The 13,679-nt window shown below is 36.7% G+C and overlaps 1 protein-coding gene across 2 annotated transcripts; it reads left to right on the forward strand.

Moving 5' to 3' along the window:
• The first annotated feature begins 606 nt into the window (after positions 1 to 606).
• On the forward strand, positions 607 to 11,558 carry LOC108989703 (50S ribosomal protein L9, chloroplastic). 2 transcript variants are annotated; one of them, XR_001995881.2, is made up of 7 exons: positions 613 to 824; positions 1,084 to 1,211; positions 3,964 to 4,009; positions 8,102 to 8,199; positions 8,308 to 8,355; positions 10,733 to 10,917; positions 11,382 to 11,558. XR_001995881.2 is itself a non-coding variant. In XM_018963416.2 (6 exons), the coding sequence occupies exons 1-6, from the start codon at positions 678 to 680 to the stop codon at positions 10,851 to 10,853; spliced, it is 588 nt and encodes a 195-aa protein (XP_018818961.1). In that variant the 5' UTR covers positions 607 to 677; the 3' UTR covers positions 10,854 to 11,172. The 2 variants fall into 2 exon arrangements, 1 of the variants encoding a protein (XP_018818961.1); XM_018963416.2 differs by lacking the exon at positions 11,382 to 11,558 and having other exon boundaries at positions 607 to 824; positions 10,733 to 11,172.
• The last annotated feature ends 2,121 nt before the right edge of the window (positions 11,559 to 13,679 follow it).

Here is a 13,679-nt window from a genome sequence, read left to right on the forward strand (position 1 = left end):
ATGTTAATTAATAATCATGTTCTTATTAAATTAATATATCACTAAGTCAAATTAATATATTAATTGTGATAAAAATATGTGATAGAAAGAAAGGGAGAGATAAATAATTAATAAAATATGTATTTGATGTATGTACAGTAACTTTCAAATTTGGAAAAACTTTTGAAAGTCACTGTAGCCAAATTCCAATTTGACTAATCTAATGTGAGCATATTTTACTCTTTAATAGCTAAATACTCATTGAATTTAGCTTTTAGCTAATCCAATGAGAGTGGAGGCTGCCCGTTTGGAGTTGAAAAATATTTTATCTTATCTTATCTCATCATTATAATTTTTTTAAATTTTTACATAAAATATAATAAAAAATTCAATTTATTCAAATCTCAATTTAATTTTTTAAAATTTTATAATAATAATAATATTAAAAAATAATATTTTAATAATAATTTTTTTCAACTTTCATCTTTTATTTAAAATCATCTCAGAAATGAAACTAACGTAAGTCACAAGGGCAATAGTGTAATTCAAAACTTAAAAGGTACAAAACTTTGTCGTTTCTGTCTTTGGAAGGAGGTCAAATTGTTGAAAGCAAAACATATAGCCATCCCCCGGTCTTTTCTGTGTAACAAAGGGGATAAGATCATAAACACCAATTGGAGACAGAGAGACGGGCGACAATGGCATCCACAGCTTTGGCTCCATCATGGAGTTCTTCTTCGTGGTTGCATAGCTTCGGAGGAAACTTGAATGCAGGTACTAAACTACAGGACAGAAGAACAGCCTTGGTGGTTTTGGCTCAGAAGAAAGCCATCAAGACCCGCAAGGTAGATATATATTTCATCTTTTTAAAAACGAAATGGGCTGTGCTATTATTCTTTACATTCCAGCACCTTTAATGTGTGTTCGACATTGTTTGGCTCCTGAGAACGTGAAGGAAAAGAAAGCTAAAAATACATTATTCACGATTTAGCTTCTCTTTCCATACATTTTTATTAGCAACAAAACTTCATAGAAAATGTAAAAGATATTGAACTAAGTGTCAGTAATAGCGTTATAATTGAGTGCTGGTGTGGGAGGGGTCAGATAATATTGAAGGAAGACGTGACAGACCTGGGAAAGAAGGGGCAGCTGCTTGACGTGAAGGCTGGGTATTACAGAAATTATCTACTCCCCATGGGCAAGGCTCAGATTGTCACTTCCAGTCTGATCAAGTAATGTATAACTGAACCATCTCATCTTTACATTGTGTTGGTTTCGTTATCTCTCACATGCCCAATTCAGGAGGAATACTGATGGTTTGGTCTGCCAGGGTTTTATTTCAAAAGTGTTCGATGATAATGTGATGATAAAATGCAACAAGTTTAAGGAGCCTAGGTCTCGTAACTGGGGAAATTTTTCAAGTAGAAAGTGTACCACATGCTAATAGGCCATATCTAGAGTAAGTAGAAACTATAAGGGATGTCTATAGCTGATACGAGTAAGATTTGGCTTGGATTTGGAGTTATAGTTTAATTAAATGTCAATGCAGATTGTGAATGCTGATTGCACTCCTGGGCATCTATACAATTCTGAAAATGATATATTATGCTTTTGATAGAGGGAGTAGGAAGGTGGAAAGATTTTTTTTTCTTGTCAATTTTTGCCATTTTGTGTCTGGCAGTTAACTTTATGCCAGCATTTGCTAAAACTCTTCCCAAAATGTAAGAGTTGTAGGAAATCAAGATAAATGATTCAATGGACATGGTTGCTTCTTCCTCATCTCTGCTAGCAACCTCCATAGTTGCTGACAACCACCTGCTGAGTGCTGACTAAAACACAATAGTACATTACCTTTCATTATTCCTGAGGACAACCCATAAATGTGCTGCCTGCATAATTTGCTACAATGACCCCCTCTAATAGTGCCTATGGAATTACCATAATCATCTGTAGCTATACGATCTCCTGTTCAGCTAACATGAGCATCTTCATTGTCCACAAACACTAGATGTTATTCCACCAAGGCTACCATTACTCATCATCTTGTGCACCAATGCTTTTATTCGCATTTCCATAAGACTTTGCATTATCGACATTGCAAGTTTCTTTACTGCCTCACCACCACCCTATCTCTATCACAACCTGCTGAAAACTAGTGCCAACACTGGTTTTTTTTTTTTTTTTTTTTATTGATAAACAAAATTTTATTGAGCATAAAATAGACAAAGGCCCCATTATATGGGACATATACAAGATTGTCGCCTATGCTTGCGAGTTTAGCGATACAAGGAAGTCATGAAAAGACATTCCATTAAAATCAATTACAACTGACTAATGGAGTAAAGTATGGAAAAATAAACTTCTAAGCCCATCCATTGACCACTCTCGATCTTCAAAACTTTTTGCATTCCTCTCCCTCTAAATGCACCACCATAGACAAATTGGGACCATCTTCCACACTTTTGCAATCTGATGGTTACCGTGGATACCTAGCAAAGAAGCTAGGAGGTTGATTACCCTTTTCAGCATCACCCAAGCTAATCCCACCCAAGCAAAGAAGTCATTCCACAAGGTCATAGCAATCTCACAATGACATAATAGATGATCTACGGATTCTCCACTCCTCTTGCACGTACAACACCAATCCATGACTGATGTGGCATTTTCGTAGATTGTTTGTTGTGAGGATCTTCCCTAATGAGGCCGTCCATACAAAAACATTTGCCTTAAGTGTTGCTTTTGTCTTCCAAATATTCTTCCATGGAAATGGATTTGTATTATGCGTGATCATTGCATGATAGTAGGAGCAAACTGTGAACTTCCCTTTCTTAGAAGGGCCAAAAGATCTTGTCTTCAACTCCCCTCATTATGTGGGTAGAGTATACTAGATCATAGAACTTTGAGAAAGCGTCAACTTCCCAATCTTGTGCGTCTGTAAAGAATGTAACATTCCATTGGGGAGTACCTTTAGAAAGAATTAAGAGGTTTGCAATTGAGGCTTCTTTCATTCTTGCTATGCCTTAGTATTCTGGTCACACTACTGCCCTCATCAACGTTAACCACATCTATCTTCCCCAACCTATAAGTTATTAAAACCATTTTTTTCTTCTCTTTTTGTTATTTTGTTCTTATGACAATGCAACTGCACCATCCACAAAAACAAAGAATCTCCATTAAGCCATAGATATCTAGGGATTACTCCACCACATGGGGATGAAAGTACAATATTGGATATGGAGGATTTCCTGGTGGTCTAAGGTTTTAATGGTAGAACTTTCTTAAAAAATGACTTATGGTATTATCCATGTAAACTGATGCATTTGATGTTTCGGGAACTTGTAAATGATTATCCTTAAAAAACTATTAATGGTCAATGTGTACAAGTACTCTTAACACATAAAAAAATGTCATGCTCTCCAAAGATTTCAAAACATTCAAAAGCAGGGAGTGTATTTTTTTCAATTATAATTTTCTTCTAAATGCACTGAAGGACGAAATGAGCAGCCACATCTCAAGGCATTCTACTTGATGATCTGTTTAAAATATCTAATCTTGTTTAAGTGATCACATACTTTCAACCTTCCTGAAAACTTTGGAGAGCTTGTCATTTTTAGGATTCAGATCCTAATGTTCCTTCTGAACTTGCCATACTGACCACATATTTTTCTCAGCCTCCAAGGTCAAAATCACTTATTATTACATATAAAAGAATGTCACCCATGGTTACGCCCTAGTTATGTTGGCAATGCCACATGGTTTAAACATCTAAGAATATAAAATACTCACCAAGAGCATGGAAAAGCAGAAATTTTATTCAGAGAAAATATGTAGTGTGACTCTATCTGTACAGAGCATTAACATATGTTAGGGGACAAATAGTGATTGAAGAGACATGTCATAGAATGTGATATCGTATTCATGGAAGAACTTATCTATCTTTTTATTCTCATATAATTTTCTTAAATTTATTCATTCTTTTTACAGGGAAATGCGAATGGAAGAGGAGAGAATTGAGGCTGAGAAAAAGCGGGTAACCGAGTTAAACATTTGTTTTATCCATATGCTTCTTTGAAAGTGAAATGGTTCAAGTTATACCTTATATAACTAGTTTTTTTTTTTTGATAAGTACCTTTATAACTAGTTTCATGATCATAACATTAATCTGTTGATGTTTACTCATAATTTGTTTTTATTGGTAAAAAAATTTTAATTGACCATAAGAATAGGTAAAAGCCCAAGTATACGGAACATATATAAAAGCATCGCCTATGCATGCTATTTAGCCATACAAGAAATTCGTGAAAGTTCATTCCTTTAAAATCAGTTACAATCGACCAATGAAGTAATGTACTGAAAAATAAATTTCTAAGCTCGTCCATGGACCACTCTCCATCTTCGAAGCTTCTTTCGTTCCTCTGCCACCAAAACCACCACCATAGGTATATTGGGACCAACTTCCATATTGCTGCAATGTGAAAATTTCCTTGAAGGCCTTTCTAAGAAGCTAGTAGATCGATTATATTTCTCGGCATCACCCAAGCTAGTCTCACCCGAGCAAAGAATTCATTTCATAAAGGTAATGGCAATCTCACAATGTAGTAGATCATCAACAAACACCCCACTCTTTTTGCACATAAAACAGCAATCCATGACAATGATTCAGTGTTTCCTTAAATTTTCTATTGTGAGAATCTTTCCCAAGGAAGCTATCTATGCAAAGAAGATTGCTTGTAGTGGTTCCTTTGTTTTCCAAATATTCTTCTATGGGAATGGATTTGCATAATGCTAATTCATGGCTTGGTAGAGAGAGCGGATGGTTGTAACACCCCTTGCTGTAGGTTAGGAGTGTTACGTGCTTTCATAACTGTGCCCGGTAAAGAGACCCAACTTGATAAAAATACCTAGTTTATCGAAAAATAAATTCCCCAAAACATAAGAATATAATCCATAGCAAGAAAATTTAAAATTGATATTTTTGTGAAAAAAAGAACACTATAAACTAAGGGCTGGTTTGTTTTTACAAACCATCTCAACTCATCTCATCTAATCATTATGACTTTTCCAAATTCTCAAACAAAATATAATAAACAATTCAATCTTTTCAAATCTCAAAACAAAAATAATATTAAAAAATTATATTCTAATAATATTTTATTCAACTTTCATTTCATCTCATCTCATCTGTGTAACCAAACGAGGCCTAAGTCTGAAAATCCCTTGACACATGATCTATGCTTGGTCATCAGCTCATCAATACTATCTTCTTTACTTGGACATTTTTTTTATTGGTACCGGGTATTCGAGAATAGCGTCTCGACTAATTCTGGGGGTGCACAGGCCCTCGGCAAGGAGTTTCCCACAATCTTTACTAGACATTTTAAAAACATAAAACAATAAACAAACAACCAAAATGAGTCAATTACTCAATAAGTAGTATCTCATACAGTAAACACAATAAACATCGAGTTTCCTTGAAAGGCGTTCATACTTAATACTTATACTAACATAAACATGTAACATGTGCTATGCATAACTCATTAAACTTGTCTTTCCCTTTATTTAATGTCCAACACATCTTAACCCCCATGTGCATGGTTGTGCACCGGTTCCCCTACTTGTGGCCATAAGGGGAACCGCTTAACTTATCATAGCATATTATGGTGGACTATGCTTAAGTCCGTGGCTTGCACATCTACCCATAACTACATTGATACCATGCATCTCTTATGGCCATTCTTAAAGCTTCTTTCATAACTTGTCTTTTATCTTTCTAATCATGATGCATGTAAAACACATAATGACAGTTTATCGTAATCATAAATGAAATCATATCATGATGCATGTAAAACACATTAACATGACATTCAAAAATCACTTTCATCATAACTTGATATGAAAAAAGGGGCTTTCAATAATGGGCAATACATAGATAATACTTAAAAAGAAACATTGTTTTACCATACATGTAAGGGTATGATCATGCTACTTACCTTTTTGCTTCTATCGATAACAAACGCATCAATAACCACCTACTTGAAGTTGCTGGAAGATGGTTGGACTTGATAGGGTGTGGCTGGTTCTTTTTTCAATCTCCTGAAATTGCAGCAGTTATTTAGGGTTAGGGATTGGTTTTCTTGAAGAACATTACTCTATAAAAACTTTCCAGACTCATAGCAATCTCTGTTTTTTCTAGTTTTCAGGCCATACAGTACTTTTAATGTGACTTAAAAAACCTAATAATACGGCTGTATGAATTTAACTCTGTTTGTTTTGAAAAGGGGTTCTATCCTAATGGCTAGGAGTTCTAGGGTAAATATGTTGCTATTCTTTGGATCCATTTAGGAGTCATAAATGGGGCTGATTTCCAATTATCACGAATTTAAAAGCCAAAAATCAAATGGGCTTTGGCTAGAAAATACTTGGCCTTGTCCATCTATATATCGGCCTAATGGGCCGAACCTACTCCATTTTGAATCTAGGTCCATAATTTCATATATAATCCTATCTCCTCAATACTAGATCCTCAAATAATACGTACGGGCTAATGGGCCCTAAAATAATCTTCCTTTACTCATGTGAGTAGAGTATACTAGTTCATAAAACTCTAAAAATGTGTCAACTTCCCAATCTTGTACATCTATGAAAAATGTAACTTTCCATTGGGAACTGGGGAGTACCATTGGATAGAAGCAAGAGGTCTGCAATCAAGGCTTATTTCGTTCTTGTTATACTATAGAATTTTGGATAACTTCCTTGAGTGCCTTGTTACCACACCATATGTCATGCCAAAATTAGACTTTGGATCCGTCACGCACTTCAAATTAGGTATTTCTAAAATATCTATCCCATACTCTTCTTATGTGCTTCCAAAGCATCCTCCCCATGCTTCACCGTGCTTTGAGTCTCTGAAGATTCTCCATTAAGGTCCCCATTCTTGGTGGTATCTCTAAAGCCATTTGCCCAACAAAGACTTGTTAAAAGTCTGCATATTCCTGGTACCCAATCATTCTTCTGAAGTGGGGAGCATACCGTGGCCACTTTAGCAAGTGAAATTTAAACCCATCTTTCATCCGCCCCCATAAGAAATCGATGCAATGAGCCACCTTGGTGGGGAGCATAAATAATGGTAGGAAGTAGGTAGAGGTAGAAGTTAACCCCAAGGGGTTGGCCCAAGTGGTGGCCTTGGTCTTGGGGTATCACTCCCTTTAAGGTCCAAGGTTCAACACCTCATGGGTGCAAACAATCATTTGGGGCCACACCCCCTGGTGAAAAGCCAGCGATTTAACCAGTTCCGTATAGGGAAACTTCCGAGGGTGCCATGCATGAGATCGGGGTTTACTCTGCAGGGGTGGGTCCGAAGGGCCCTGCCTTGGAGAGGTTCCCCGACATTAAAAAAAAAAAAGGTAGGTAGAAGTTGGAGAGGGTACTTTTATCAAAGTGACCCAACCGCCTTTGGATAAATACATCTTCTAACTAGCCAATTTCACTCCATTTTCTCTAACACGTCATCCCAAATTTATTTCGATTTGCATGGAGCACCCAAAGGGAGGTCAAGATATTACATTGGCAAGTGAGATATCTTGCATCCTAAAATGGAGGCCATATACTCCACGTTAGAAACATCCCTCACCAGAACTACTTCTGATTTGGCTCATAAAAAAATTATTTTATTGACCTCTGCTCAAATTGTTTCTAGGTTAAGTGCGCTTGCAGACGTTGATCTGGAGCTACAAGCACTTTGCAGAAAAAAATTCCTTCATTATAGTCAGTGTGTTACTGATATAATAGTCCTGTGATAAATGCCAGCTTAAATACATTGCATGCATTTGACATGCGTTCTAGCAATTTTAGAATCCTGTTTTCTGTTTCCTTTATTTGGCAAGAAAAACAGCATTGCTGGTTCCAGTTGCTTACTAAAAGATCCAGTATCTCTTAAACCTTGGCTATATTCTTATAAATTATGATTATTTCAATATAGTGCTCAAATGTCCTATAGTTTTTTTATTACAATTTTGTTCTATTCTGTTCTTCTTTTCTAGTAAAACCTTGTCACATTTTTTTTTTCCTCTATTCTTTTTATGTGCCCTACACCATTTAATTAGATAATATCATATTTCTTCAGGTAAAAGATGAGGCTCAACAGCTTGCTCTGATCTTTGAAACAGTTGGAGCTTTTAAGGTAAAGCGCAAAGGCGGGAAGGGGAAACAAATATTTGGAAGGTGAATTAGATCTGTTTTGGTATTAACACTTGTACAATCTTTTTTTTGGCACCTATAAAAAAATAATCTATTTTTTGGTTATTGACGGATGCAAAATTGTTTTGGCAGTGTTACTGCTCAGGATCTAGTTGACATAATTAAGGCTCAACTTCGGAGGTACTGTCTATACTTGACATTATAAAATTTGTCTTCACCAATGCCTACATCGATGTGATCTTTTGCCTTATGCAAGTTTTGGTGTTTTGTTAATTATATACAAATACTGCTAATTCTTTTTTATACATAATAACTCTTCTTAATAAGAACAAAACAAGTACAAAGAAAGTACAGAAAAGGGAATACTGAGAAAAATCCCTTGTTTCCTATCAATAAGATTTCTCGTTGTTTAATTATTATTGATGTAGTGGAAAGTGGGTAAAGAAAAGTAGAACAAGTTCTTTATGTGATTCCTTGAATCCACAAGGAGAGTGAAAGCGCAAGAAAGCATATAATTATTTCTATTTGATGATGGAGGCTCTTCTCAAAACAAAATATCTATGATTTTGAAACCTTAAAGCCTTAAAATAAGCAAAATGACTGACAAACCTTGAAAATGTAAACTTAGAGAGCTTTGAGCAAAAGTATATTTCTCTCGGTGGAGAATTCCCATTATATATAGAATACAAGCTGATCTTTAGCCCTAAAATCAGCTAAACGACCATATACAGATCTGTATATAGATAGCCTACAGCTAGTATATCCTAATTAAGGAAAGAATAAAAGATTTACAGAAGATAGCTGTCAAAGCTGTACAAGGCATAGAATTTGCTGACTTTAAATGGCCAGCTAATTTCATTGGCATCCCCCCTCAAATTGATGCTGGTAAATCTACAAGCATCAATTTGCTAACAAGGAAATTATGGCGCTGACGTGTCATGGATTTGGTGAAGATATCCCCGATCTGTAGAGTAGTTGAGATATGTGGGAGGGAGATAATTTGGCGGTCATAGGCCTCCCGAATGGAGTGGTAGTCAACCTCTATGTGCTTCGTGCGTTTGTGGTAGATAGGGCTGGCAGCAACTAGTGTTGTCAGCATGTAGTGGAGTAGGTTGAACTTGGGAGAAACCAAGCTCTGTGAGGAGACCACGCAGCCAAATGATCTTGGAGCATGCAACAGACATGGTGCGGTACTCTGTCTCAGTTGATGACTTGGAGACATAATCTTGCTTCTTGCATTTCCAAGAGATAAGAGCATCACCAAGAAACATACACCATCCGGTAGTAGATTTCCTGGTGTCTGGGCAGCCGGCCCAATTAGCGTCACTGTAGGCTTGTAGCTGGAGTGAAGAACTAGTAGGGAAAAATAAACCACGACTAGGTGTGCCAAGGATGTATCGAATGATATGTCTGATTGCGGATAGGTGGAGATGTTGAGGGGCTTGCCTGAACTTGCTGATGGTGTGGACAACATAAGCGATGTCTGGTCGTGTAACATCCCTTCCCATAGGTTAGGAATATTACGAACATTTATAACATGATGCCCGGTGAAGAGACTCAAAATTCTGAAACACCTCTTTTATTGGAAAGCATCAAGAACATTAAAACTGAACTCAACATAATGCTCATCGACCATTCTTTATACTCAAATGAAGTTAAATTATCAAAGAAATTTTGAATATACCAATCGACTTACTTTTCCACCATGAATTACCACTGTTCTGGGAGAGAGCTTAAGTGCACGTAGAAAATGACAAGAGAAAGAACTGCCACTTGCAAACCAGATTGACGAGAAAAAATCAAACTATAGCCGAGGCTGTGTGACTCGAGTGCTTCTTCAGGAGCCCAGTGCTTTGAAAGGGCAGGTTTCTATTCAGCAGATGTGGTTTGAAAGAGGTGTACGATACCCCAATTGGGACCAAAAAGGGCTCTATGCATGGTGAAATTATATGAAATTATGAGAAAGCACAGGAACACATAAATTTGCTGAGGGAAGAGGAATCTCAAAGCTTGAAATTTTCAATGATATGCTTATTTATATACCCGAATGAGGATCTTGAATTAAAGAGGAAATACTATGATTTAGAGGCAATTGCCATAAATATAGGAAGCATAAATCAAGGAGTAAAGTAAGAGATATGTGCCAGCTCTGTCACTCCACACACCCAACAGAGTCTGTCAACAAGAGTTTCACTTGAAGGAAGGTCAAAGCGGCACAATTCATTTTGTCTATCGATGTTCAAAGTGGCATTCATCTGTGATCTTGGTTGAAGCTAGTTTGAACAAGCTTTAGCATAATGTCTCCTGAGCTTTGTTTATCTCAAAGTTCTCCATTTATCATTTTGCAATCTGTTCTGACTGATACTTTAGAATTTATAGGTGACTTGATCATTCTTTTCTTGAACTCGTTCTTGAGTTTCAACACAACCCCTAGATGTTTTTTATTGCCCTATTAGTTTATGAATAAACAGTTCAGAAAATAGCGGATTACAAGTTTCTATAGCTGATACTGATTTGACACGTGTTTATTTAATTGATATGTTTCTCTCATCTATAGGGACGTGGACAAGCGAATTGTGTCTCTTCCTGAAATCCGGGAAACAGGAGAATATATTGCAGAGCTGAGGCTTCACCCAGAAGTTACTGCTCGAGTGAGGTTAAATGTGTTTGCCAACTAAGAAGTACCCATTCATGCCCCAGCCTCTGGATAGAACAGTTGTGCTAGCAGCTTGCACATTGGAGGTAAATGGATACAGTGGAAAATTTAACAGGGGATCATGTACAAGTCTTGATAATGACTAATCTTAAATTCTCAGCAAAATGACTTGGCTTAGTAATTTCTTGACTTTCATGTTGTTTTCCTATATGGGTTTGAAAAACACTTGTTACGATAATGTTTAGTCCTCCATATTTATTATTATTATTTTTATTTATTTTTGATTTTGTTATTAAGTTCATGGGGAGTAGACTTCTTCATGAAATAAAGAAGTTTTAGGATATTGGAGATTTGAAATAATTTCATGATCCCATAATTAGATTTGTCCAGCTTGCATGACTGAATCTAGGATTCTCACGAGTTATTCTACTTGCATACGGCAATCCGTGGATTTATGAGCTCCAATCCATTTCCAACTATGTAGATTATTTTGTCTCTTGTTCAAATGTACCAAAAACGAAATAAGCAGGATATTTGTCGTCTGTTTCAGGAGCCCGTGATTGAGATCAGATTCACATCAATGCCTATTGGGGGACCAACAATGTGTTATTATGTGGTATTACTAATCCGTTTTGCTCGAAACTGCGCCTTTCTTGTGTTCTTTCTGGCTTCATCTCCTGTATGTTGGGCTCAAAAAATCTTTATGGTGATTTTTGGTTCAACTTGACATAATTTCCAACACTTTCCTTTCGTAGACTTTTATTGGTCCTCACTCGAGAATGGCTAGATTCACAAAGAGGTTTCATAAAATAAAGTTCATATACTAATATAGTTGGATATTATAAGTTAGATCTTTTTTATTGGAAAAATAATTGCACAATCTGTGCACTACAACAGGCAGCATTAGTTTGTAAATTTATTTTTATGAAATTTTTTTTGTGAACAAAACATTTCTCTTATCAATATAACTTTGGTAAGATCAATACTTTTAAGAAGCCTATCCACTCAATATATATATATATATATATATATTTATATATTTATAGTACATGTGATTCTTTTTATCACATTTTGGAAGGCATGGAAATTGGCTCGTGGTTAGGTTAAAAAAATTAAAGATAAAGATGAGTATTCTATTCCGACTTATAGGTGTTCTTACTCGTAAATATTGCTTACCTTGAGTGCACAATGCTACTCTCGATTATGTATTTTAAGTGAATCGTATGTTTATTTCTTAAAAAAATTAAATAGATAGTCACTTAAAATGCACTACATTAGCCGGTGTAATTGACAAGACAAATTCCAAGTTTCTTAAGATAAGAACGACATTTCTCACTTCGAGTACGCCAGACTTCTAAGAGAATCTATTTGTAAATCTTATTTTTTATACACCTAACACATCGATGATGTGGAAGTATTTTACATGAGCTTAAAAAATATTAGTGCTTTATACACCTAACAATGAGTCTCACTATAAGTGATGCTATCTTATATTAAAATTGGGTCCTTGACTAGATTTTTATTAAAAAGTTCCTATAACTCAAGACCAAATATAGCTGACTCATAGACACTTTACAATGGTACTTGAAAAAGTCTCTGGATAGAGTTTCTCTCTGGATAGAGTTTAGTCCCTTAGAAGGCCTTTCAGACCTGAAGAGGGGATAATGGAGGACGACTTAGCTAAACAGTGGGAGGGACTAAGTTTTACTGAGAAGGAAAAAGAGGAAGTGCTATTGGAAAAAAACTCGTCTGAAGTGGTCGACCAGTATGGCAAGTTTTGCCTGCTGGTTATGATCATAGCTGAGAAACCAGTAAATAGAGAAGCATTCAAATCCACAATGGCCAAGATATGGAAATGTGAGAGCTGGTTCAAGTTCTCAGAGGTAGGAATGAACAAGTTCCTGGTCGAATTCAATAAAGAGGAAGATTTGCAGAAAGTTATCAAGGGTAGACCCTGGTCTTTTGACAGATGGCTACTATGCTTGCAGGTGTTTGAAGGGAATAGGTCCATAAATGAAGTCCTTTTCAATAAAGAGGAATTCTGGGTGCATGCATACAACATACCTCTTTCAAGTATGACCTATGAAGTTGGAACTCAGATTGGAGGATGTATTGGTCGAGTTTTAACTGTCCAAGTGGATGAAAGAGGGATTGGTTGGGGGAAATTCTTAAGAATAAGGGTGGAAGTCAACATATCAGAAGCGTTGCAAAGGGGGGTGTTCTTATCATATGCAGGCAAAAAGACTTGGATTCCCCTTAAGTATGAGAGGCTTCCCACCTTTTGTTTTAAATGCGGGGTGATTAAGCATGCCAAATTAGGCTGCTTGGTAAGCTCACTTGGAGACAATAAGCTGCAATATGGTGCATGGCTGCGAGCCCCAGCATCTAAGGACAATGATTTCTCCCACAAAACCTATGGCAATGCAGATACACAGGAATATGCAGAAAGCCAGTCATGGAGGAAGGAGAGGGAGGTCAGGGACGATGATCAGAAAATCAAGACCAAAGCAGCAGCTGAAATCCCGGAATCGTGCAAGAATGATGGTGACAACACAGGTAGCAAAAAGGCTACTGAAAAGCTGATCTCTCCTAGTTTTGCAACAGAACCAATCCAGCAGGCTATCAAGGTAAGCCCCTATGTACTTAACTTGGAAAGTCCTGAGTTGACTCCTCAATTTGAGGAAGTTTGTTCCATGCAAGGTATCGAGGTGTGCACCAAAAGTGCAATAAGAAATTCAGGGATAGACAAAACCCAACAGGCAGGCCTGGGCCATGAGGGTTGTCTGGATCTCAGAGCCCAAGCATCCTCCTTGGTAAGGGTGTAACCGGTCCGGTCCGGTCCGGTTTT

This window comes from Juglans regia, chromosome 14 (assembly GCF_001411555.2).
Source record: "Juglans regia cultivar Chandler chromosome 14, Walnut 2.0, whole genome shotgun sequence".
In the NCBI taxonomy this organism is placed as follows: domain Eukaryota; kingdom Viridiplantae; phylum Streptophyta; class Magnoliopsida; order Fagales; family Juglandaceae; genus Juglans; species Juglans regia.

Excerpts from the sequence above, each read along its gene's own strand:
- LOC108989703 (XM_018963416.2), top strand. The coding sequence starts at position 678 with ATGGCATCCACAGCTTTGGCTCCATCATGGAGTTCTTCTTCGTGGTTG. Across the intron at positions 8,200-8,307 it reads GGGAAACAAATATTTGGAAG|TGTTACTGCTCAGGATCTAG; the intron begins GTGAATTAGATC and ends TTGTTTTGGCAG. Across the intron at positions 8,356-10,732 it reads ATTAAGGCTCAACTTCGGAG|GGACGTGGACAAGCGAATTG; the intron begins GTACTGTCTATA and ends TCTCATCTATAG.